We start from the raw sequence: 27,593 nt of genomic DNA on the forward strand, positions 1-27,593 counted from the left end.
AGATTTAGTGTCTGTATTAGTCCTGGTGACCACGGTCACTGGGAGTAAAAGTGAGAGAAAATACAAAATTTGGAGTTGTCACCAGAAAAAGAAAAAGAAATCTTCCAAGCTTTCTTTTGTTGGTATTTGATTACCTCTGGGGGTTTTATTTTTTGCTAAACAAACTAAAAAAGACTGACATTTTTGAAAAAAAAAAGTCTTTGTTTCGGGTTTTAAAATTTAGTTTTCTCCTTCACTGACAGGCACTGATGAGGCAGCCCTGATGGGCACTTATGAGCTGGCACTGATAAGGCAGCACTGATGGGCACTGATGGGTTGCCACTGATAAGGTGGCACTGATGAGCACTGATGAGGAGGCACTGATATGTAAAATTTATGGGCACTGATATGCAGCACTAATGGGCACCAATAGGTAGCACTGATATGCAGCACTGATGGGCACTGATAGGCAGCACTGATAGGTGACACTGATGGGAACTGATAGGTGGCACTGATTGGCACTGACAGGCAGCTGTGATGGGCACTGACAGGTGGCTGTGATGGTCACTGACAGTTGGCACTGATTGGCACTGATAGGCGGTACTGATGGGCAGCACTGATGATGAGGTACTGATGAGGTACTGACAGGTGTTACTGCTGGGCACTGATTGGCACTGTGATGGGCACTGATTGGCACTGTGGTGGGCACTGATTGGCACTTTCTTTGGCACTGATAGTCGTTATTGATGGGGCACTAATTGGCAGCTGGCGGGCACTGATTGGAAGCTGATCGGCACATCTTATGGGGGCTGTGCTGATAATCTGTGCTGATTATCAGCACAGACCCCCCCTCTGACAGGGAGAGCTGCCGATCGGCTCTTCCTGTCAGCGCAAACCGAGGAATGCCTTTTACCGGCACTTCCTGGTTCACACGATGATCAGATGTGATTGGTAACAGCTGATCACATGGTAAGGAGCCTCCGTCAGAGGCTCCATACCATGATCAGAGATGCAGTGTGTCAGACTGAGAAACACTGCGCGCCCCTGTGGGCAAGTGCTGGCATGTTATCCTGCTGAACATCATATGATGCCCAGTCAGGATAACAGAACCACCGCCTGGCCGTCATTCTGCTATAGGCTGGGCGAGAAGTGGTTAAAAGGCTCATTGATGTTCAGAGCTAATGACTGGGGAGACCAGCCTTACAGACATTATTGTCATCATTGAAATTTAGAGACCATCAACAGCACCCAGCTGTTCATGACACCATTTTCATTTTTGAATTACATGGAAATCTATAGGAAGCAAAAGGGCTACCAATGTTGATCTTCCTCCTTAAAAATATTAGATCTCTGTATATCACTGTAGCATTAGTGACTACCCTTACAACTGTCCACCCACCTTAAAGAGCTTTAACTGTTACTGCACAAATTACGTAATATGCATTTAGAGAAAACAGATTGCAGCACACAAACCATCCCACACTCTGGCTCGTGTTCACTTGATTATGCAACATTTATACATGAGCAGGCTGGAAGTATAAAACAGAGATAGACTGAATATTAACACATCTTGTTGTCAATTTATGCCACATCTTTAAAATTCTAAGGCAGAGTCCCCAATCTTTATTGGTAGATTATGTGATGAAATTTTGGTGGAATTTTGAGAAGTAACTCAAAGGGGTTTATTTACTAAAGGAAAATCTACTTTGCACTGCAAGTGCACTTGAAAGTAAAGTCATCGTAGATCCGAGGGGGGCATGCAAAGAAAATAAAAACAGCATTTTAGCTTGCACATGATTGGATGATAAAATCAGCAGAGCCTCCATTCATTTCAGATTTACCCCTTAGATTTAGAGCGACTGCACTTCCAAGTGCACTTTCAGTTCATTTTCAAGTGCGCTTGCAGTGCAAAGTGGATTTACCTTTCGTAAATAACCACCATAGTTACATCAATCCGAGAGAGTGAGGGCAAGCCTTTTAGAGAGAGAGCTCAGCGGATCTCTCTGAGTGACCTTACGGACGATAAGACAGTGTTTATTAGCCCATTGAGGTTCTTTGAGTTTGATCGCATGCCACAAGGGCTGGCAGGAGCCTCCACCACCTTTCAGAGGTTGATGGAAAACACTGTGGATGACATGAATCTGATAGAGGTGCTTGTGTATCTAGATTATATAATTGTGTTTGGGAAAACACTAGAAGAGCATGAGGCCAGACTTGAGAAAGACTTCCAGACTTCCAGAGGGCTGAAACTGTCAGTGAAGGAGTGCCAATTCTACCAGACCTCAGTCACCTATTTAGGGCATGTAGTCTCCACAGAGTAGCAACTGACCCACAAAAATTGAAAGCTGTTACCTCCTGGCCTCGACCTAGGACTGTTGCAGAGCTGAGATCCTTCTTAGGATTCTGCTCTAACTACAGAAGGTTCGTGAAAAACTTTCCTCAGATTGCAAAGCCTCTCAATGAGTTGTTGCAGAAGGAAGTAAAGGAAGTAAATGAAGAAGTCACATTCAAGGGAGTCCAAGCAGCTGGGATCAAGAAGGCTGTGGGAGCCCATTCATAATCAGTGGACTACGAGATATGAAAATGCTTTTTGGCGCTTAAAGGAGAGCCTCACTGAAGCTCCTGTCTTGGCCTATGCTGATCCTTCCAAGTCTTTTTAGTTGCACGTGGATGCCAGTCGAGATGTGTTAGGAGGAGTCTATCAGGAGGCAGAAGGATCAGAAGGCAGAAGGAAAACTTTGCCCGGTTCCATATGAGAGTAAAAGCCTCACTCCCTCTGAGAAGAATTATCCAGTGTACAAGTTGGAGTTTCTGGCTCTCAGATGGTCTGTAGTGGATAAACTACAAGACTATCTGTATAAGGCCACTTTTGTGGTAAAAACTGACAATGATCCCCTAACTTACTTGCTGTCTACTACCAAACTAGATGCTACTGGCCATCGATGGTTGGCGGCTCTATTGGAGTTTCATTTCAGCCTGAAGTAAAGACCAGGTGCAGGGAACCCGGATGCAGATGCTCTGTCTCAAAGACCGCATATCCCCAGTGACAATAATAGGAACTGGGTTCATCTCTCCCCTGAAGGAGTTCATGCTGTGTTTTAAGCAGTAGAGCATTGTCACAAGGGGGCAGCAGAAGCTGAAGCTGTGGGAGTCACCCCCGCAGTACTATTGTGATCTGATGCAAGTACATAGTCAAGAACTGCCTCAGTTGATCAAGGAGGACATGAGGAGGGATCAGTGGGAGGATCCATTGGGCAGCCTGGTTAAGAAAGCACTGGTAGCTCGAGAGCCTTAGATGTTGTTGAAAAGTTCTGTGGATGGCCCAAAAGTGGTCAACAAAGAGTGGAAGCGAATGTGACTGGAAGACGGTATCTCTGATCTACAGGAAAGGAACCGCAGAAGAACCAGATGGTGTTAAACAACTGTTTCTCCCAGAAAAGTATTAACAGGTCATCATGACGACCATGGGCACCTGGGTCCAGATAGGACTCTTAAGTTAGTTAAGGATTGATTCTTCTCTAAAGCCTCATACACACAATCAGACTTCCATCTGACTTTTCCGTGGATTTTGGGCCAAAGGGCTTGGCCGTGAATTTATTCTGCATACACACGGCAGAACATTTTCAGCCAACTTTCACCAAATCATGTGTTTTTTCAGCTCTTTACCGCTACCCTTTTTGCAACTTCTGCTATTGTTGTCTGATCTTTAGTATTGGTTCTGAGCATGCGTTTTTGTACTTTGGACTTTAGTCCTATGGACTTGTGTACACACGATCAGATTATCCTCCATCAGACATTTGTTGCCAGAAAGTTTGAGAGCATGCACAGCAAACATTTGTCCATTGAAAAACCGAAAACAATTGTCCAATGGAGCATACAAACGGTCGGATTGTCCAATAAAACAGGGCCGTCGGACCATTGTTGTCAAAAAGTCCAATCGTGTGTATGGGCCTTTATATCGCACTGGAAAAAACAGGAACAGGCAATTTGCCAATCCTGGGTACTTACATGAAATGAAGTACATTGATGTAAGGCGAGTATGGAATCAGGGCCAGAGAGGTTTGTCTCTCCAGGGAGCTGAGGTAGTCTAAGGCTGCGCACCAGTGGGGCACACACACAAGGTCCCCAGAACACAGATCACCAATCCTCATAGTGTGGGAAGGTGAGCAGGAATGAGAATATTCAACAGGTCTATGTTAAAAATAAATAATATCCATGAATGATATAATATTCAAATATAGTGAATTGAAAATAAATAGTTAAATAGGACCATAGTAACAAAGAATCCAGGTGCGAAGGAAAGTTATGGTAGAGAAACACAAAACCAGGGAGACAAGAATAAGGAGAGAAATATGCACAAACCATCACCAGTTTAAAGGCATTAAGACATAGTAAGAAAAAAATCACTAATTGAAAAAGGCATTGTGAAGGGATCATGGTAATTACCTGGGATGTGTGCATAAGAGCAAGGAGTTCCTGTGAAGTACAGCCTATCCAAGTGTGTAGTAGGGAGAACTGTGTCTGGGGAGATGCTATATATGAGCCCCAACAAGTATGTGGCCACCACCAGGGTCATATGTGGGGATGGGCCACTGATTTGTGGTGGTAATCACTGCCGTAACTGACACCTATGTGCCCAAGCTGTTCCTGCTGCAATGGAAGAACTTGTGCTGCCACCATGACGCCCAGAATTGAGGTCACGCAGCAGACACTGTATGTGACACCGATACATTGAGGGAACCTGCCCAATCCCCCTAAGCCTCTCCGCCCAAAAAGGGGCGGCAGGAGAGGGAAAGGGAGGGCACACAGAGTGCATCACAGCTCCTGGGCATGAGACATAGAACAGCCCAGGATATAGGCAACCATAACTTACCAACAATTTAGTGCCACGCAAATAGTGCGTGAGATAACATGTCATAGCAATGTATCACACATGGATGGCAGGAGAACACTGCCAGTTCAAAAATCAATAGCCTCCATCCCTGTTACATATGAGAATATGGGGGGGAGAAAAGTTTTGGCATGTCTCAAATTAGGAGGGTACATTCTACAGTCTTCCTACACTTTAAGGAAAAGAAAAAATATATGGAGGACAGTGAAGTGAATATTTTAGAGAGAGAGGAAAACTTGTTCCCAAGAGGCAGGAAAGAAGCAGCTTACAGTATGTCAAACTGGAAGAACCATCATTGACAAGTGCAGGCCTTCGACACCATCTGTCTTTCAGATATAATGCTGTTTTAAGATCTCTGCCCTGGCCTTTTCACAGCAATTCACATCTGTAGTGATACAAATCAAGGAACTGACACCTGCAAAGACTTTCTGACCCCAAGGATTGGATTGTGTTACTGGAATAGAGTCTTTCCACAACTTTCACACCTCCCATCCTGTTCCTGGACTGGTGCACTGCAGCAGTGCATGTAGGAAAAACTGAAGTGGGTAGAATGTACTTTTATGTAAAATTTTGAGGAAATGTGTTTGGACTTTGGAAAATGTTCTTGGAACAGATGGCAAAGCTTTTTTACTCAAATCTCAGATGTCGTCTGTTCAGTTAAAAATGTTAGTAAGCATAAAATAGATAATTATTAACATCTATGGCTCATACAATTTGATCTCTGTTTACAATTAGGAATGTAAATTCTTTCCAGTAAAAAAACTGTTACCTTTTCCCAGATTAGAAATAAAAAAACACTTTAGTTTTCTTATTCCTACCCCCCCCCCCCCCACCCCCTTATGTTTGGATAATTTAGAAACATAGCCACTGAAACTTGGGAATACTCCAGACAGCAAAGTTAGCAGAGAATTTTACATTGGCTGTGAGATTTGTTGTAGCAAACCTTATTCAAAATACGTAATGGTAATAAAAGTTTTACTGCAAAGATGTGTTAGACTACCATACAATTTTGTAAGGGCCAACAGTGATGATAAAAGTGTGGTGCCTGCAGCTGTCTCTCTTCTGCTTTGTAGGATCATATGAATTCAGACTGTGCCACAGGCGTCTTAGTGGCTTAGTTTGTGAAAGTGGACTTTCTTCTTCAGGAATTTCTCTGGAGTGAACTTCTAGACTCTGGTTTAGTCTGATACGTATCATTTGTTAAAAGGGCATTAATTAAAAAGGGGCCAGCTTACATTCTTCCTGTACAAACTTGGCTGGACCCCCGGATGCTATCTCCAAAACAAAACCTCAAGTTTTAGTGCTGCAAAACATCAACAGAGGGAGAAAAACTGCAGAAACAAATCTATGATGTGCCTGCTCCTTCTCAACACCCACGGTCTGTGAAGAATCAGTATAGCTATAGTTATGCTTCTTCTGAAATTCTGAACCCATTTAAATGCATTTCTAAAGGAGAACTCTAGTCAGCAGTTCTATTAGCATTGCAGAAAACTGTAATGTTCTACTCCCAGTTGCACATGTTAGGATGTTTAAAATGAGTACAATTTTAAATATACTGTAGATCTACTGAAATGCCCTCTTGGCAGTAAGTGGCAGATCAATGGAAGTATCTAACACAAAAGAGAGTGCTGCATGGGCATAATACAAAGATGTGCACTCCAAGGTCTATAGAAATATAAATCAATGTGAAAACTGGCACTTAGGTGACTGATATTAGACAAAGTACATGTAGTCTTCTTATGAAGTCCCACCTACCCCTTTCCCTGCATAGGGAATCTGACAACAGCTTGTAAAGTGATGGATCCATCATAACTAAAATTTCTCTTGGCTCAGAGCAGTTTCTTGAGGCAAGCATTGTCAAGAGGAATGTAGAGAGATAAGGGACTGTTATGCCCTGAGCTATGGCAAGCTGCAGGTTCAATGGATCTATCTCCTTTCTAGCTGTTGTCTGATTTATCATGTGAGGAACATTGGGGGGGCAGGCTGAAACACCTAGGTACATGAGACAAAGTGCTACATGTAATTTGTCCCATGGGTACAGAACAATGCCATCCATGCTGATGATCTTCATTCTCTTGAAGAGCTAAGCTTGCTGAAGAATTGTCAACATCTGAAACACTTTTAGGTGTGTTGGATTCCTAGAACTCCAGTGATCTTTGACCTGATCTTCCTAGCCTCTGCTTCACTACATGACACAGTTATGATGTAGGAGGGGTGGAAGGAAGAACAGCTTAGGGGACCAGGCACTAGTGATGGACGAACTTCCGACGGGACGTTTCGCGAACGCGAAATGCGAACGGACCCAAACGTTCGCGAAACAGAACGTTCGCCGCGGGCCCCATTGACTTCAATGGGAGGCGAACTTTGCAAACCTTCATGTCGAATTTGCGGCCACGTGGTAATTATTAGGGGGTAAAACGTAGTCCCACCATCTGGACAATGACATAATACATGTATGAGGTGAATTTGGGATCGATAACTACAAGCATTTTTATTTTATTTGGGAAATTGTTCTAACAATTCAGGACTATGGAGCTAATGAAGGCAATGGAGGAGAGGGAAGGTCAGGGACCAGGGTAGGCAAAGAAGAGGGTGCAGGAGATGATCACCAGCAGCGTGACATACCGGAATGACACATGCACCGTGATAGAGGCATCTGACAGCAGCACCGTAATACAGAGCACTGACAGCAGCACCGTGACATACAGCGCTGACAGCAGCACCGTGACATACAGCGCTGACAGCAGCACCGTGACATACAGCGCTGACAGCAGCACCGTGACATACAGCGCTGACAGCAGCACCGTGACATACAGCGCTGACAGCAGCACCGTGACATACAGCGCTGACAGCAGCACCGTGACATACAGCGCTGACAGCAGCACCGTGACATACAGCGCTGACAGCAGCACCGTGACATACAGCGCTGACAGCAGCACCGTGACATACAGCGCTGACAGCAGCACCGTGACATACAGCGCTGACAGCAGCACCGTGACATACAGCACTGACAGCAGCACCGTAAGCAGCCCCAGGAGGAAGTCAGCACAGCACAGGGATGGTGTGATCCCCTCATAATAAGAACCCCCAGGAGGAAGTCAGCACAGCACAGGGATAGTGTGATCCCTTCATAATAAGAACCCCCAGGAGGAAGTCAGCACAGCACAGGGATATCATAAGCAGCCCCAGTAGAAATATGACACCGCTCAACCTCTTCAAAGAGGAGGGTAGGGGCATATAGTACGGTGTGCTTTTTTGGGTCAAGGAAGTGAGCCAAATGAATTAAGAAGGTCTGTGTGCTTGATTAAAAAAATAGTTTATAGACATATACATGGTCTACTGGTCACATGTGTTGAATTCCTCCGAGATCCATGCCTCATTCATTTTTAGAAATGTGAGGTAGTTAACACTGTGGTGAGCTAGGCGAGTACGCTTATCGGTCACAATCCCCCCTGCTGCGCTGAACGTCCTTTCGGACAGGACACTGGATGAGGGGCAAGCCAACAGTTCGATTGCAAATTGGGCAAGCTCTGGCCAGAGGTCAAGCCTGCCCACCCAGTAGTCTAGGGGTTCATCACTCCTCAGAGCGTCCACATCGGCCGTTAACCCAATGTAGTCGGACACCTGACGGTCTAGGCGTTCCCTGATGCTGGATCCGGATGACACCTGTCGATGGGTCGGCTGAAAGAATGACCTCATATCCGAAGTCACCAACACATCTTCAAACCGGCCTCTTCTTGCAGGCGCTGTTGGATTGGTACCCGCAAATCCTTCTCTGGGAGTGGGAATTGCTCCTCTGCCAGCGCACGCAAAAGCAGAATGCAGCATTTCTCGAAGCAAGGCCTGGAAGTGCTGCATTCTGACAGCCCTCTGCGACGGCGGTAACATTTCCGCCATTTTGTGTTTGTACCGGGGGTCTAAGTACGTTGCCACCCAGTACTGGTCCTTGACCCTCATGCTTTTTATACGGGGGTCCCTATTAAAACACTGGAGCATGAAGGCCCCCATTTGCACTAAAGTGGAAGCGGTGTGGTGGCCTGGCTCCTGCTCATCATCCAGGATAATGTCGTCCTCTTCATTCTCCTCTCCCCATCCACGCACAACAGGGATCCCAGAAAGGTTTAAAGCATGCTCTTCTTGCTCCTGCTCATCCGCCCCGGCACCATCCTCCTCTGACTCCTCATCAGACTCCTGTTGTTGACTTGTCTCAGATAGAGTAGCCCCCCCTGGGAATTCATCCAGCATTGCGACTTCCTCATCTTCCCGCTCCTGCTCCTCCACAGCCTGATCAATGACACGACGCAATGCACGCTCCAGAAAGAAGGCATAAGGTACCATGTCACTGATGGCGCCATGGCTGCGACTGACCAGTTTGGTGATCTCCTCAAATGGCCGCAGAAGTCTGCATGTGTCGCGCATGAGCAGCCACTGGCGCGGTGAAAAAAAACCCAGCTCCCCAGAACCGTTTCTTTCGCAGAGTTCATACAGGTAGACGTTAACTGCACGTTTCTGCTGGAGCAGCCTATCAAGCATATAGAAGGTTGAGTTCCATCGCGTCGGGCAATCGCAAATAAGACGTCTGACCGGCAGATGGTGTCGCCGCTGAATGTCAGCAAGGCGAGCCATGGCCGTGTAAGATCTTCTGAAATGGGCCGAGATTTTCCTTGCCTGCCGCAAGATGTCCTGGACCCCAGGGTATTTGACAAGGAATCGCTGCACGACCAAGTTTAAGACGTGTGCCATGCACGGCACGTGCGTGATTTTGCCCTGTTTCAATGCGCTAAGCAGATTGGCACCGTTGTCACACACCACTTTACCAACTGTCAAATTGAGCGGTGTTAGCCACTCATCTGCCTGTGAACGCAAAGCTGAAAGGAGTGCCGGGCCAGTGTGGCTCTTTGCTTCCAGGCACAACAGACGCAGCACGGCATGGCAACGTCTCACCTGGCATGTGGAATAGGTTCTGGGGAGCTTGGGCGGTGCAGTGGAAGAGACGCTAGCAGCGGAAAAGGAGGAGGCAGCTGAGGAGGAGAGGGAGGAGGATGGAGTAGGAGGAGGAGAAGAAGAGTCAGGCCTGCATGCAATCCGTGGCGGTAAAACCAAATCTACACGGGTGCCACGGGTTACATGCTTGACGGCCGTCAGAAGGTTCACCCAGTGGGCAGTAAAACTGATATACCTTCCCTGCCCGTGTTTGCTAGACCACGTGTCTGTGGTCAGATGTATCTTGGCACCGACACTGTGTGCCAGAGATACATTCACTTGCCGCTGAACATGGCCATATAGCTCTGGGATGCCCTTCTCTGAGAAATACTTCCTTCCTGGGACCTTCCATTGTGGTGTTCCAATGGCCACAAATTTGCGAAAGGCCTCCGAGTCCACCAGTTTATATGGCAGTAGTTGGCGGGCTATGAGTTCTGACAAGCCAGCCGCCAACCGTTGGGCAAGAGGGTTATCCGGCATCATCATTTTTTTACGCTCAAACATTAGGCCCACGGAAGCCTGCCTTTTTGCAGAAAAATGTGAGCTTGGCGTGATGGAAGGTGGAGTGGAGGACAATTGTGAGGAGAGAGGAGAAGGAGAAGTAGAAGACGAGGCTGGACGGTGAGAGCCTGCAGTGTGGCTTTGTGTGTTCCGTTGCTCCCACTGGGCTCGGTGATGGCTGCTCATGTGCCTTCTTAAGGCGGTCGTCCCTAGGTGAGTATTGGGCTTACCGCGACTAACGCGTTGACTGCAAAGATTGCAGATGGCAACGCTATTGTCAGCAGCGGACACGTTAAAAAAAGCCCACACTGCGGAGCCATGTGCCGGTGTCCTGGGAGCGCCAGATGTGACCGTACATGGTCGATGACTCGCTCCTGATACATTTGCAGTCTGCTTTGTCCCTGCTGTGCAATGTAAGTCATTGCTGCTTCTCCTCCCTATCTGCTGGTCCATATCTCCCTCTGAACTCCCCTCCTCTTCCTCTCTTGTGGGCACCCACGTGACATCACTAGACACGTCATCATCAACGTCACCTTCCCCACCGCTATAAGTAGAGATCTCGGAGTAGGCAGCAACACCGGGGACCAACCTCCTCCTTGGGCTGATCTGGGTACTGGCGTCAGACTGCTGAGTAGCGCTTGTTGCTACCTCCTCTTCCTGATCCAATACCAAGAGTGGCTGCGCATCAGAAATGTCCTCTTGATATGGATCGGAAAATAATTCCAGTGACTCAAGCGGAAGGTATGTGGTGGTGGTGGTGGTGGTCGTGTTGTTGGTGGTAGTGTCTTTGGGGGTGCACATAGCAGAGAGTGAAGAAGAGGGTGCAGATCGAGAGGATGAGGAGGGTGCAGAAGAGTAAGGCTGAGCGAGCCACTCAACCAAGTCTGGTGCATCCTTTAAAGTAATTGAACGCACCTTCTGCAACTTCCCACTTTGGCTCAAGCCTGTTGCTCCTGCCCTACCCCTACCACCCCTGCGGAAGGGCCTGCCTCTTCCTCTGCATGTCATTTTTTAAATGACCCTGTGACAAAACTCTTAGTCCCTATACCGCTGAAGGACTGCTGCAGTATAGGTGAGCGGTCAGCAGTGGTGCACGTCAACCCTATCTATTGTGGACCTATAGCGGTCCTTACAGAACAGCAGACTGTACCGCACTCAAGCCTATGTACCGTAGCACCCTATACCAAGTTACCAGTCCTTATAAGAACTTTTGTGGACCAAGCAGGTTGTGTATTAGTGTTTAGCAGACTGTACGTCAGTCCCTATACCGCTGAAGGACTGCTGCAGTATAGGGCAGCGGTCAGCAGTGGTGCACGTCAACCCTATCTATTGTGGACCGATAGCGGTCCTTACAGAACAGCAGACTGTACCGCACTCAAGCCTATGTACCGTAGCACCCTATACCAAGTTACCAGTCCTTATAAGAACTTTTGTGGACCAAGCAGGTTGTGTATTAGTGTTTAGCAGACTGTACGTCAGTCCCTATACCGCTGAAGGACTGCTGCAGTATAGGGCAGCGGTCAGCAGTGGTGCACGTCAACCCTATCTATTGTGGACCGATAGCGGTCCTTACAGAACAGCAGACTGTACCGCACTCAAGCCTATGTACCGTAGCACCCTATACCAAGTTACCAGTCCTTATAAGAACTTTTGTGGACCAAGCAGGTTGTGTATTAGTGTTTAGCAGACTGTACGTCAGTCCCTATACCGCTGAAGGACTGCTGCAGTATAGGGCAGCGGTCAGCAGTGGTGCACGTCAACCCTATCTATTGTGGACCGATAGCGGTCCTTACAGAACAGCAGACTGTACCGCACTCAAGCCTATGTACCGTAGCACCCTATACCAAGTTACCAGTCCTTATAAGAACTTTTGTGGAACAAGCAGGTTGTGTGTTAGTGATTAGCAGACTGTACGTCAGTCCCTATACCGCTGAAGGACTGCTGCAGTATAGGGCAGCGGTCAGCAGTGGTGCACGTCAACCCTATCTATTGTGGACCGATAGCGGTCCTTACAGAACAGCAGACTGTACCGCACTCAAGCCTATGTACCGTAGCACCCTATACCAAGTTACCAGTCCTTATAAGAACTTTTGTGGAACAAGCAGGTTGTGTGTTAGTGATTAGCAGACTGTACGTCAGTCCCTATACCGCTGAAGGACTGCTGCAGTATAGGTGAGCGGTCAGCAGTGGTGCACGTCAACCCTATCTATTGTGGACCTATAGCGGTCCTTACAGAACAGCAGACTGTACCGCACTCAAGCCTATGTACCGTAGCACCCTATACCAAGTTACCAGTCCTTATAAGAACTTTTGTGGAACAAGCAGGTTGTGTGTTAGTGATTAGCAGACTGTACGTCAGTCCCTATACCGCTGAAGGACTGCTGCAGTATAGGGCAGCGGTCAGCAGTGGTGCACGTCAACCCTATCTATTGTGGACCGATAGCGGTCCTTACAGAACAGCAGACTGTACCGCACTCAAGCCTATGTACCGTAGCACCCTATACCAAGTTACCAGTCCTTATAAGAACTTTTGTGGAACAAGCAGGTTGTGTGTTAGTGATTAGCAGACTGTACGTCAGTCCCTATACCGCTGAAGGACTGCTGCAGTATAGGTGAGCGGTCAGCAGTGGTGCACGTCAACCCTATCTATTGTGGACCGATAGCGGTCCTTACAGAACAGCAGACTGTACCGCACTCAAACCTATGTACCGTAGCACCCTATACCAAGTTACCAGTCCTTATAAGAACTTTTGTGGAACAAGCAGGTTGTGTGTTAGTGATTAGCAGACTGTACGTCAGTCCCTATACCGCTGAAGGACTGCTGCAGTATAGGGCAGCGGTCAGCAGTGGTGCACGTCAACCCTATCTATTGTGGACCGATAGCGGTCCTTACAGAACAGCAGACTGTACCGCACTCAAGCCTATGTACCGTAGCACCCTATACCAAGTTACCAGTCCTTATAAGAACTTTTGTGGAACAAGCAGGTTGTGTGTTAGTGATTAGCAGACTGTACGTCAGTCCCTATACCGCTGAAGGACTGCTGCAGTATAGGTGAGCGGTCAGCAGTGGTGCACGTCAACCCTATCTATTGTGGACCTATAGCAGTCCTTACAGAACAGCAGACTGTACCGCACTCAAGCCTATGTACCGTAGCACCCTATACCAAGTTACCAGTCCTTATAAGAACTTTTGTGGACCAAGCAGGTTGTGTATTAGTGTTTAGCAGACTGTACGTCAGTCCCTATACCGCTGAAGGACTGCTGCAGTATAGGGCAGCGGTCAGCAGTGGTGCACGTCAACCCTATCTATTGTGGACCGATAGCGGTCCTTACAGAACAGCAGACTGTACCGCACTCAAGCCTATGTACCGTAGCACCCTATACCAAGTTACCAGTCCTTATAAGAACTTTTGTGGAACAAGTGAGTTGTGAATGTTTAGCAGACTGCAGCAGAAGGGCAGCAGTCAAGTATAATATCCTTTCTATATTTGGAAGAAAGAATATTATACATGTACAAGCCTATTACTGTACCACTGATACCAGTCCTGAAAAGAACCTTTGTGGAACTAATAATAACAGCAAGTCTTTAAAATTACCCTCACTGCCTGACAACACTGCTTCCTTCCTGTCCCTATACAAATTGGCAAAAAAAGAGAACGATTAGTGGTTACTGGAACAGCTCTTTTGTGGACCTTGATAGTAACAGCTAATGATGATGATGATGATGATGATGATGAAAGACTAATCTGGCTGTCCCTGTAGCATACACCGTCCTTTCCCTTTCTCTAAACTAACAAAAGACACTCAGGCTGCTGCAAGAATCAGCAGCACAGCAAACCTATCAACACCTAACACCTATACCAGTCCTGAAAAGAACTTTTGTGTACCAAATAGCTAGTGGTTTATCTCTCCCTACTCCACACAGGAACCTGTCCCTATCGTAACAGAAGAAAGAATGTAAAATGGCCACCGGATCGGGTGTATTTATAGGTTAGGGGGAATGTACAAGTGTCCATGTGCTGTCATGTCTCAATTGGCTGTCCTGTATCACATGATAAACGTGTCACCAAAGGTTAAAGTTCTTGTATACATTAAACACGTAAGTCCGCCGCGGCGAACGACGGAAAAAGGCGTTCGAACGTGCGGACCGCGAATGTCGGAAATTCGCCGCGAAACGACCGCCGGGCGAACCGTTCGGCCATCACTACCAGGCACCCGACACACCCTGAAATATAGTAAATACAAATTATTCTCCGGCAATATTATCTTTTGACAAAAGTGAAGCTTGACAGCTGGTTAATTTTACAATGTTTTATTTGTGTAAAGTCATTTATTTAAAGTTTTTTTTAAATCTAGCAATAGAGTCACTTTATTCAAACCCCCATGGAAAACAAAAAAGATGAGTTTTTATTGGGAAGCACAGATCTGAAGTTTTTTTTTTTAGGCTAAACAATGGCAATCTGTCAGTGTGCTGGAAAGAGTTCTCCTTTATAAACACATAAATGGAAACTTCCCAGCAAGCAAGGTGTTACATAAACTAGAATTTGCTGGGTCTGTTTCATGAAAGGTATAAAAAAGAGCTTTCTTAACTACATCCACTTACATGGGACATAAATATTAGAACTGTTATGCAATTGAATACCCATAGGGCCCCTGAGCCACTGCCATTTAAGGAACTGAAGGGAAATGTTTCCCGTAAGACTCTGGTATGATACAGATATAATTTACCAAGTAGAATGCTCTGTGTAAAAAGGAGAATAGAACTCATGCAATGGCTTTGGCTGGATTTACATTCTGAGTTACTGTAATTTAATGTGGTAAGGTCAGCGATCACGAACACAATTAAATAAAGCCAGAATGAAAATCATTTAAGACCCATGCTTGGTAGCAAAAAGAAGAGTAGGAATATCTTTAGATGTAGTTTTTGCACATTTAGCGCCATCACTGTAAATGCCATGCATTGCTAACTGTTAAATATAAAGACAGTGCCCTTTCAACATTTTGTAATATATATATATATATATATACACTATATCTCACAAAAGTGAGTACACCCCTCACATTTTTGTAAATATTTGATGATATCTTTTAATGCGACAACACTAAAGAAATGACACTTTGCTACAATGTAAAGTAATGAGTGTACAGCTTGTATAACAGTGTCAATTTGCTGTCCCCTCAAAATAACTCAACACACAGCCATTAATGTCTAAACCACTGGCTACAAAAGTAAGTACACTCTAAGTGAAAATGTACAAATTGGGCCCAATTAGCCATTTTCCCTCATGTGCCTCATTAGCGTTACAAGGTCTCAGGCATGAATGGGGAGCAGGTGTGTTAAATTTGGTGTTATCACTCTCTCACACTGTTCACTGGAAGTTAAACATGGCACCTCAATGCTAAGAACTCTATGAGGAACTGAAAAAAAAATTGTTGTTCTACATAAAGATGGCCTAGGCTATAAGAAGATTGCCAAGACCCTGAAACTGAGCTGCAGCACAGTGGCCAAGACCATACAGCAGTTTACCAGGACAGGTTCCAATCAGAACAGGCCTCACGGTTCTCAATCAGTGGTTCTCAGTAACCTTTAATGTTACAGGTATTCTCGCGGCTGGACGTCATGTGGCGTACGTGAGAGGGGAGGGGCCTAGCCGCGGCTTCCACGCGGAGGGATGGAGGAGGATTCGCCGTATCATCCGGAGCTGAGCGCAGTGAGAGAGCGCGGCGCTCCCAAATGATTCCCGCTCCCGCCCTAGCACCCGCACTCGAACGCCCGCTTGCATGGACCAGAGAGCACTCCCAGCGTGATCCGGAGGGACACCGGTAGACGGCACGGAGGACCTCGCTGGAGCGAGCGGAGCCCTCGGCTCTACCCCCCCCACCACACTATCCCACCAGACGCTGTGGAGCGAGTACAGCCCCTGTGAGCTGAAGAGCCAAAATACGAAGAAGACTACAAACAGGTCAGACCCATCCAAACTGCTTTTTTCCTGGACTGTTATATCTTTCCCAGTTAAGCATTGAGTAGGAGTAACTAAGGAGCAAGTAGATGGATTTAATATCACTCTGATCCTCTGAATTGCAGCTCTTTGAATACACATATTAATTTTTATATGCTACTCTTTGCCTTGAAAAGTACAGCCCTGGACAACTGATCATATTTGGCAAGTTTTACACGTTATTTAAGCCTTGAAAAGCACAGCATTGGACTCTGATATACTTTTGACTGGAGGGGCTTTTTTTCTTCCCTTCGTCCCTTCCTTGCTGCCCTGGCTTGAGCTGACCTAAACTAAAGACTGCCCAGTTTAAGGGCCCCCCTCTGTGCGTAAGGCCGCTACGGGCCAGATCATATGCCCCCGCTTTGAATGAGTGGAGAAGCTGGGGACGACTAAGTCTGAGAGCCGCATTAGGACTCCCCTATTGCAGGAAGATCTCAAATATAGCGTCTAGTAATCCCTCAGTATCGAAAAGCACACTTTCAATCCGTGTTTTTTTTCCCTTTGGGGAGAATACACCTGAGTGTAAAGTGCAAAGTGTAAAGGGAAAAAAGGGGACCTCTTGTGGCTCGTTGGGTATTATCTTTTCTTTTTGTTTTTTTCCCCTTTTGTCCCCTACCGCTCAAAGACTTGGACAGTTAAAGGAGATAGTCTGGCCCATCCTGTGGCCCAAGGAGGGGCGCAGTAGATCTCCCCTCCGCTTATCGTGATCAGAGAGCTCCATGGGCTGATTATCTGTGAGGAAGCTTGCCGCCTCATAGATAGGCCAATAGCCAGCTCAAAGGAAAGGATTTAATTATCTTATTTTTACTATTCTCTGTACCCCTTTTTTGTGTTTTTTCTCTGCAACTCAGTAGTCTTTTTCCAAGGTGTCTCCAAACGAAAGGGAACCCTGGGGAGGAGAAAGCCAAGGAGGGACAACATGAGGGGTAGAAACCCAAAAGTTAATGACTCTAATACCCCTAAAGAGAGCCTAAATACAAGCTCGATCCAGAAATATCTTAAAGAGACAAGCCAAAAAAGTCCAGGCCTGGAAAAAAAAACAATTCGGCAAGCGAGAGAGGAGGAAGGAAGCGGGAAAAGCAACTGGGATCCAGGGCGATTCCTCTGGCGAAGATACAGAGTCAGACCTGGAAGGTAAAAATAGAGAGCAGACAGATATCTCCCAAATACCTACCAAAGGCGAAATACAAGAAATGTTCTTGAAACTGGAAAATATAATTAAGTCAGAGATCTTAACCGTTAGGGCGGATATGGGTCACCTGTTAAGGAGGATAGAAGAAACGGAGGATCTAATGGGCAAACAGGCTCAAGAAATACTAGACTTAAAAGCGCAATCTAGAAAAATGCAAGAGGCTCACAGGGACATCTTATACAGACTGGAGGAACAGGAAAACCAGAGCAGACGACAGAACCTGAGGATTAGAGCCCTACCTGAACAACAAGGAGAAGATCTTGGTGTAAAGATGCGGAAGCTATTCCACCCTTTACTAGGAAGAGTGGAAGGTGAAGAATTAAAGATAGATCGTGTCCATAGAGTGAGGAAACCTCCAGGACTGGGGGTAGAGGTACCTCGAGATGTGATCGTAAAATTTCATCTTTATGAAGACAAAACCAAGATCTGGAGTAAACTAAGAGGATCGTCCTCATTACAATACGAAGGGACAACTCTACAAATCTTCGCAGATCTTTCCCCAGGGACCTTGGCTCGGAGAAGACAACTTAAACCCTTACTGGAACAACTGAGAAGTTCCAATATAAGATACAGTTGGGGGTTTCCGACAGCTCTGATTGTCCAGAGAGAGGGAAGGACTTTCAAGTTAAAGTTCCTAGATGAACTCGAGGACTTTTGTAATAACTTGGGAATTCCACCCCTTAAGATCCCCCGAGAAGGAGGGGAGGAGGGGGTTGACAGCGCTTATTGCGTGGGCCCTTTGGTTATTCGGTCTGTCTCTGGTAGTTTTTGTTCTTTTTTCCGTTTGGTTTGTTTGGGGAGGGGGTGGGGGGGGGATCGGGGGGGGGGGTGCGGGGGTGGGCTGGATGGGAGGATGGATAGGTAGGGCGGATCCGGGCTCCACCACTCCTTGTCTGGAGACGGTGTCTCTCCACCCCTAGGGATGGGGGGACAGGGGATGTTGAAGTGGAGGACCGCAGGTGGAGTCACACCCTGGAAGGTATTACTTGCAGAGGGGAGTTGTGCCACCCAATGTCAAGTATAGGCCAGGACAGGGCCAGGGGCGGGGGTGGGGGGTGGGTGAAGGGATGGGGGGGGTGGGGGGAGGGGTGGGGGGGGTGGGGGGAGGGGTGGGAGGAGAATTACCTTGTAGCGTGGGGGACCGAAAGAGACATGAAAATCTCGGGTTGGATAAATAGGTACAGATTAAGCATGCCAGTAGCCAGTACAGGATGACTGAGGTAAATTTTATATCCTACAACGTAAAAGGATTAAATGCCCCAAACAAAAGGTATAAACTTCTAAAGGAATTACATCAATGCAGAGCTGAAGTGGTATTCTTGCAGGAGACCCACCTCTCCCTGGATTCGAATGTTAAGTTATATTCAGACAGCTTCCCGACCTGGTTTTACGGAGATTCTCCAATTAGGAGGGCTAAGGGTGTGGCAATTGGATTCGAGAAACATACACGATTTATTCTATTCGATAGACTGACTGACCCCGAGGGCCGATACCTGTTCCTCAAGGGAGAGCTAGGAAACAGGGTGTTTACCCTTGCTAATGTATATTGTCCAAATAATAATCCCTTAGGATATATGAAACTGATCCTGCGAAGATTAGCAGAATTTAAATCCGGCGATGTTATCCTAGCAGGGGATTTTAATTTCTGTATGGATCCCGCCATGGATAGTACGTCCCGCGCAAGGGGGACGAACGAGAGGACTCTGAAAATATTTAAACATCGTTTGAAACAACATCAAATGGTGGACGCATGGCGGACACAACATGAAAAAACGAAGGACTTTTCTTTCTATTCCCCAGTGCACGGGACGTATTCCAGATTGGATTACATACTGGTGGACCATAGGTTGTTAGAGGATGTCGTTGAGACAGGGATAGGAATAGTCTCCCTGTCAGATCATTCTCCCGTGACAATGAAGATGAGGATACCTGGGCTATACAGACAACCCTTTACTTGGCGATTAAATGAAAATCTTGTACAGGACAATGACACCTTCGAGATAATCTGGAAAGAATTAGATTTCTATTTCTCGACGAACGATACAGGGGACACTTCGGGTGCCTCCCTATGGGAAGGACATAAAGCATATATTAGGGGTATCCTCATCTCCATTGGCGCAAATAAAAAAAAAGTTAAAATACAGAGAAGGGAGAATTTGATTAAAGAAGTCCATAGATTAGAACAAGAACACAAAAAACAAAAGGTCCAACAGCAGGAACTTTTTCACCATTTGATTAATAAAAGGGAGGAACTTAAAGACCTTATGGATCAGGAAGCAAGGAGGTCACATGAGGGGAGAATTAGAGAGAGACACTATGGGAAAAATAAAACTGGCAAATATCTAGCGAGACAGTTAAAAGGGAGGAGGGGGACTAACTTTATTGATAAAATCCAGGATAAGAACAGGAAGATGGTCCATACCACTAAGGAAATTGCAGAGGGATTTAGACAATACTATAATACCCTATATAATGTAGGCCAAAAAGGGAGGAGTGTTAAAGGGGATAAGGAAATTATCAAAGAATTTTTGCATGATACCAACTTACCCCAATTACAAGAGAGCGAAAGAAACATTATAGATAGACCTATTACTGAAGAGGAAATCTATAGAGCATTAAAGGAGACGGAATTGGGCAAAAGCCCCGGGCCGGACGGGTTCACGATTATTTACTATAAAAAATTTAAGGAAATCTTAGTCCCAAGACTATGTAACTATATGAACGGGCTCGGCACAAAATACGATATGAAAGCGGAAGCGCTACGGGCCTCAATCACGGTAATACCGAAGGAAGGGAAGGATCATTTACTTTGCTCAAGCTATAGGCCAATCGCATTATTGAATGCGGACACAAAACTATTCGCCAAAATACTGGCATCTAGGCTGAAGAATAAGATGAGCGAACTAGTGCACCCAGATCAGGTCGGATTTATACCCGAGAGAGAAGGCAGGGACAATGGGGTGAGGGCTTTACTCCTCCTCCAGGCCCTAAAAAATAGTGGGTCCCCAGCTCTATTCCTGTCTATAGATGCAGAGAAAGCATTTGACAGGGTAGACTGGGGACTTATGATAGAAACGTTAGAAGTTATGGGTATAGGCCCGAGAATGATCCAATGGATCCAGGTCCTCTATAACCATCCGCAGGCCTCTGTCAAAATTAATGGAGAATCCTCCTCTCAATTCCAAATGGGAAACGGTACCAGACAGGGGTGCCCACTGTCCCCACTCCTATTTGCTTTATCCCTGGAGCCGTTATTGACTCATATCCGAAAAAATCAGGACATAACGGGGATCAAGCTGGGAGGGGATGAACATAAATTAGCCGCTTATGCGGATGACGTGCTATTCTTTATCACTAAGCCTAGGATTACGATCCCGAACTTGCTGAGGGTGTTGGAAAAATTCGGCAAAATATCGAATTTGAAAATAAACCTCGGCAAGTCCGAAGTTATGAATGTCAATATCAGTATCCAGGAAGAGGAGAAGCTTCGGGCAGAATTCCGTTTCCCCTGGCGCAAGGAGATCAGATACTTGGGAATCTATCTGTCGGACACCACAAGGAAAATATTTACGAATAATTACATCCCCTTACTAGATGAAATCAAAAGAGAAATAAAAAAAATTTCAACATGCCCCCTCTCTTGGTTAGGGCGTATCAATGCAGTTAAAATGATACTGATCCCGAAGATTATATATAAGTTTCAAATGCTGCCCATTCCGCTCTCTTCGGCCTATTTTAGATTAATGAAAAATTTAATTTCGAAGTATATATGGCAACATAAAAAACCGAGAATTGCTATGGGGGTGATAAGCAGGGGGAAAAGACAAGGGGGATTGGCTGTCCCGGATCTAAAAAGATACTACAACGCAGTGGTTCTGTCTCGAGTAGTTGAATGGGCGAAAGAGGCAAATGAAAAGAGGTGGGTGAGTGTAGAGAACACAATGAGTCAAGCACTTTTAGGACGCACGATATGGAATCCTCCACAGTTTAGGTCCATTGGACCACACGCACACGAAATAACACGTCTAGCTTTAAAGATATGGGACCGAACACATTCACAAAATAAGTGGGGATTCAATTCACCCCTGATTTTTCTTAAAGAAAATGATTATTTCCCACCGGGCAAACAGGAGGTGGGGGGCAATTGGATAAGGAAAGACACCGCACAATTAAAAGATATACTAGTTAATGGTAAAATAGCGTCATTTCAAGCACTATGTCTGGACACAGATCTAATGAAGATTGATGGGTGGCGGTTCCTCCAACTAAGCCACTTCATTTCAAACTTACCTCAGCCAATTCGCAGTGAAGAGGAACTGAGACCCTTGGAGCGGCTATGCCTGAGAGAAAAATCAAAAAAAAACATAACGCATTTATACAAGATTCTCTCAGAGGGTGACGAATTGGAGGACCCGCCATACATCCAAAAGTGGGAAACAGAGTTGGGGTCACAATGTAGCACACAAACTCGTAATAAGATTTTTAAACTAATTCACTCGGGGGTAGTAGATAATAAACTGATAGAAACGAACTACAAGTGCCTTGCAAGGGGGTATGTGACACCCGACAAAATGGCCAAATATGGACTAGAGCAATCTGCGGATTGCTGGCGCGGGTGTAAAAAAATTGGGACTATGGCCCACATTTGGTGGGACTGCCCCATTATTAAAATATATTGGAGAAAAATCTTAGAGATAATCAAAGTTGTAACTAAAAAGGAAATAAGAGAAGATCCGTGGACTGTCCTATTTCATGGGACAGACGAACCCATAAAGCAATATAAAACCTCATTAATTCCAATCCTGCTAGACACCGCCAAAACCTTAATTCCAAAAAAATGGAGAGAAAAGGAGAGCCCTAAAATATCGGATTGGATTTTCCGCATAAATGAAATACAAAGAATAGAAAATCATAACGAAGGGGACGCTGACCTAATAGTAGAAGAGGGAGGCTCAAACAAATGGGCTTCGTGGGAAGAATTTAAATTGTCCTGGAGATATGTGGAGGAAATTACACAATAAACTTTAGAAGAAATCAACACCCGATTAGATACAACGGTCACTAAGAGGTAACCCATCAGCTATGCTACAAGGAAAGGGGGGGGGGTAAGGGGGGGGGGGGGAGAGTAGAGGGGTACTTAAGATTACGATGGTGTAGGTCTAAACTATTAACCTTTTTGGTGTGGTATATAACGTATTTGTATAAACATGTTCTCTCTCCTTTTCATACATGTTTTTATCTTGTAATGAAAAAAATTGGATATAAATAAAGAATAAGAAAAAAAAAAGAACAGGCCTCACCTTGATAGACCAAAGAAGTTGAGTGCACATGCTCAGCGTCATATCCTTGAGGTTGTCTTTGTGAAATAGATATATGAGTGCTGCCAGCATTGCTTCAGAGGTTGAAGGGTTTGGTGGGTCAGCCTGTCAGTGCTCAGACCATACGCTGCACACTGCATCAAATTGGTCTGCATGGCTGTAGTCCCAGAAGGAAGCCTTTTCTAAAGATGATGCACAAGAAAGCCCACAAACAGTTTGCTGAAGACAAGCAGACTAAGGACATGGATTACTGGAACCATGTCCTGTGGTCTGATGGGACCACAATAAACTTATTTGGTTCAGATGGTGTCAAGAGTGTGTGGCGGCAACCAGGTCAGCAGTACAAAGAGAATTGTGTCTTGCCTACAGTCAAACATGGTGGTGGGGGTGTCATGGTCTGGAGCTGTATGAGCGCTGCAGACACTGGGGAGCTACAGTTCATTGAAGGAACCAGGAATGCCAACATGTACTGTAACATACTGAAGCAGAGCATGATTCCCTCTTTTTGGAGTCTGGGCAGTATTCCAACATGATAATGACCCCAAACACACCTACATGATGACCACCGCCTTGCTAAAGAAGCTGAGGGTAAAGGTGATGGACTGGCCATGCATGTCTCCAGACCTAAACCTTATTGAGCATCTGTGGGGCATCCTCAAACGGAAGGTGGAGGAGCTCAAGGTCTCTAACATCCACCAGCTTTGTGATGTCGTCATGGAGGAGTGGAAGAGGACTCCAGTGGCAACCTGTGAAGCTCTGGTGAACTCCATGCCCAAGAGGGTTATGGTACTGCTCGAAAATAATGGTGGCCACACAAAATATTGACACTTTGGGCCCAATTTGGACATTTTCACTTAGGGGTGTACTCACTTTTGTTGCCAGCGGTTTAGACATTAATGGCTGTGTATTGAGTTATTTTGAGGGGACAGCAAATCTACACTGTTATACAAGCTGTACACTCACTACTTTACATTGTAGCAAAGATATGAAAAGATATAATAAAATATTTACAAAAATGTGAGGGGTGTACTCACTTTTGTCAGATATTGTATATATACAGCATCTCACAAAAGCAAGTACACTACTCACATTTTTGTAGATATTTTATTATATCTTTTCATGTGACAACAATTAAGAAATTACAATTTGCTACAATGTAAAGTAGTGAGAGTAGAGCTTGTATAACAGTGTAAATTTGCTGTCTCTTCAAAATAACTCAACACACAGCCATTAATGTCTAAACCGCTGGCAACAAAAGTTAGTATGCCCCTAAGTGAAAATGTCCAAATTTAGCCCAAAGTGTTAAAAATTTTGTGTGGCCACCATTATTTTCCAGCACTGCCTTAACCCCCTTGGGCATGGAGTTCACCAGAGTTCACAGGTTGCCATGGAGTCCTCTTCCACTCCTCCATGACAACATCACAGAGCTGGTGGATGTTAGAGACCTTGCGCTCCTCCACCTTCCATTTGAGGATGCCCCACAGATGCTCAATAGGGTTTAGGTCTGGAGACATGCTTGGCAAATCCATCACCTTTACCCTCAGCTTCTTTAGAAAGGCAGTGGTCGTCTTGGAGGTGTGTTTGGAATATTTATCATGTTGGAATACTGCCCTGTGGCCCAGTCTCCAATGGTAGAGGATCATGTTCTGGTTCAGTATGTCACAGTACATCTTGGCATTCATGGTTCCCTCAATGAACTGTAGCTTTCCAGTGCCAACAGCACTCATGCAGCCCCAGACCATGACACCCCAACCACCATGCTTGACTGTAGAGACACACTTGTCTTTGTACTCCTCACCTGGTTGCTGCCACACACACGCTTGACACCATCTCAACCAAATAAGTTTATCTTGGTATCATTAGAGGACAGGACATGATTCCAGTAATCCATGTCCTTAGTCTGCTTGTCTTTAGCAAACCGTTTGCAGGCTTTCTTGTGCATCATCTTTAGAAGAGGCTTCCTTCTGGGATGAAAGCCATGCAGACCAATTTTATGCAGGCTGACCCCCCACACCTTCAACCTCTGCAGCAATGCTGGCAGCACTCATATGTCTATTTCCCAAAGACAACCTCTGAATATGACGTAGAACACATGCACTCAACTTCTTTGGTCGACCATGGTGAGATCTGTTCTGAGTGGAAACTGTCCTGTTAAACCTCTGTATGGTCTTGGCTACTGTGCTAGAGCTCACTTTCAGGGTGTTGATGTCTTCTTATAACCTAGGCCATCTTTATGTAGAGCAACAATTCTTTTTTTCAGATCCTCAGAGAGTTCTTTGTCATGAAGCACCATGTTGAACTTCCAGTGACCAGTATGAGAGAGTGAGAATGATAACACCAAATTTAACACATCTGCTCCCCAATCACACCTAAGACCTTGTAACACTAACAAGTCACATGACATTAGGGAGGGAAAATGGCTAATTGGGCCTAATTTGGACATTTTCACTTAGGGGTATACTCATTTTTGTTGCCAGTGGTTTAGACAGTAATGGCTTTGTGTTGAGTTATTTTGAGGGGCAAATGTACACTATTATACAAGATGTACACTCTCTAATTTACATTGTAGCAAATTGTCATTTCTTCAGTGTTGTTACATGAAAATATATCATCAAATATTTACAAAAATGTGGGGGGTGTACTCACTTTTGTGAGATATTGTGTGTGTGTGTGTGTATATATATATATATATATATATATATATATATATATATATATATATATATATATATACGAGAACCCTTTTTTTTTTAGGTTGTAAGCGCCTTTAGACAAAATGCTAATTTATATGGTTATAGTACAGTTTTACAGTTCGGTTTTAATTTCATATTATGACTATGCACATGTATCTTTACATATACAAGTTCTAATGCATACATTGTTTCTGTTCTTCAACTTTAATATATCACCCCTTACTTTTTTCAGTAGCTACAGGAAAACCCAAGAAGGAAAACCAAGGAAAAGAAAAAAAGAACAGGAATCGAAACAAGGAGGAAAGTGGAAACAAAAAAAGGAAAAACCAACAACGAGTAACTTCCATGCCCATCACACCTTCTCTCCCAGCAAAGTAGCTCTATGAACCACCACAGCAAAAGATTAATGCTGCTATGTATGTTAGATGCTTGCTCGAACTGGAGCACTGCTACAACTTAAGCACCTACACAATTGGCAAATGCAAAACTCCTAGATATTAAAATGAGTTAATACTGCAGTCAAGATGAGTCTATTTCACCTAGTACTTCTAATGCAGTGAAGCCATGGTGAATGAAGGACATAACAAGAAAGAAACTGAAAAGAAGATAAAGAAATAATAGTGAGTGTCTTCAATGGCCATCACTCCTTTTATTCCAGCAAAGTAACTGGCACATTAGGAAAAGCCACAACAAGAGATTAATGCTGCTATGTATGTAAGATGCTTTTTAACTGGAGCACTGCTACAACTTAAACACCTACACAATCAGTGAATGCAAAACTCTTATTGGTTAAACAAAAGTTTATAATGTCATGAAGTTGGAACTATCTTGCATAAGACTTCTAATGTAGTGAAGCCATGGAAAACAAAGGCACTTCATGAACAATAAAGAATAAGCATGGTATTGTAGCTATACCCAGCGTGGACACCTTTGAGGTGATGCTGAGCATATTTCAACTTCAGTAGAAGTTACAAAGGCTGGAAACGTTTTTTAGGAATGCTAACGAAATGTGGGTTTTCGTTTTCGCCTAGAGAACTCCTATTGTCCCCCTCTTCCTCTAAGTCTGTGTTTTCAGATGTATGTATGACTTAATCTTTGGAGAGTATATGTTCAATTTTTGTGAAAACATGTTGGTGTCATCACCATAAAACTACTTAAAAAAAACTATTTTAAAATGTAAGAAAATGAAGAAGCTTATAAAGGAGGGCAATAAAATGATGTATCACTGACAACAGGAGAGTTATAATGAACTAAAGAAGTTTTATTTTCCGATGGATTTGTAAGTGTTTTATTGTTATAAAAAAAAAGCTAATAAATTATAACATATGATGACTACCATATGAGAGACAAAAAAATCTAAATGGCAAAGTGGAAGGCTCCCTGCCAACAGAATACAAAGCACGACAGAAAGGATCAGCACCGAGTGTGTTGATGGGGGAATCTTTCCATTTTTTTTTTTTTTTTTCACTCAACCTGCTAGTTGAATGAAAAAAAAAAAAATATAATGTAAAGGTAAGGTAAATTATAAAGGTGATTATACTAAGATTGTATATTCACATAATCACATTAGATTGATTCCTATACAATGTATATTCAACCTCAAAGAGGTTAAGCATCTTACCCAAATACACCTTTTTCCAAAATAGCCAGCAGAACCTGCCTAAGTACATCCTCTCATCTTAAATGCTTATATTCCAAGGCAGATCATTTTCTTGCTACAATATCAGGAAGCACAGAATTGTAAACTTAACCTGATGGCTGGATAGCCAGATGATTTGTAACAATGTAGACAGCTTTTGGCACATCAACAATCTGAGATACCCTATTAGACAAACAAAATGTGTTTCCATGTGCTTCCATGGACTTCAATGGGCCAGAAAAATGCAGGTAATTGCATAAGATATTGAAAATACATCATTGCTTACAACCTAGCATGCGGATGTGAACAGCCTCATTGGAAACATTGTATTTTCATGAAACATGCACTTTTATGCACTGCAAAATGCACTGCATGAACCAGGCCTAAGGCAAAGCCCA

The 27,593-nt window shown here is 44.7% G+C and overlaps 1 protein-coding gene across 2 annotated transcripts in view; it reads left to right on the plus strand.

Moving 5' to 3' along the window:
• Positions 1-26,828, plus strand: part of RSPO1 (R-spondin 1) — a 206,654-nt gene extending 179,826 nt beyond the window's left edge. The window contains exon 6 of one of the 2 annotated variants that reach the window (XM_077481802.1): positions 25,789-26,828. In XM_077481802.1, the coding sequence (XP_077337928.1) occupies positions 25,789-25,934 (146 nt within the window). In that variant the 3' untranslated portion in view covers positions 25,935-26,828. The remainder of the gene's footprint in view (positions 1-25,788) is intronic. The other variant, XM_077481803.1, reaches the window with a different exon arrangement.
• The last annotated feature ends 765 nt before the right edge of the window (positions 26,829-27,593 follow it).

This window comes from Lithobates pipiens, unplaced genomic scaffold, assembly GCF_037356315.1.
Source record: "Lithobates pipiens isolate NorthernLeopardFrog02 unplaced genomic scaffold, aLitPip1_a1.2 Scaffold_16, whole genome shotgun sequence".
NCBI lineage: Eukaryota > Metazoa > Chordata > Amphibia > Anura > Ranidae > Lithobates > Lithobates pipiens.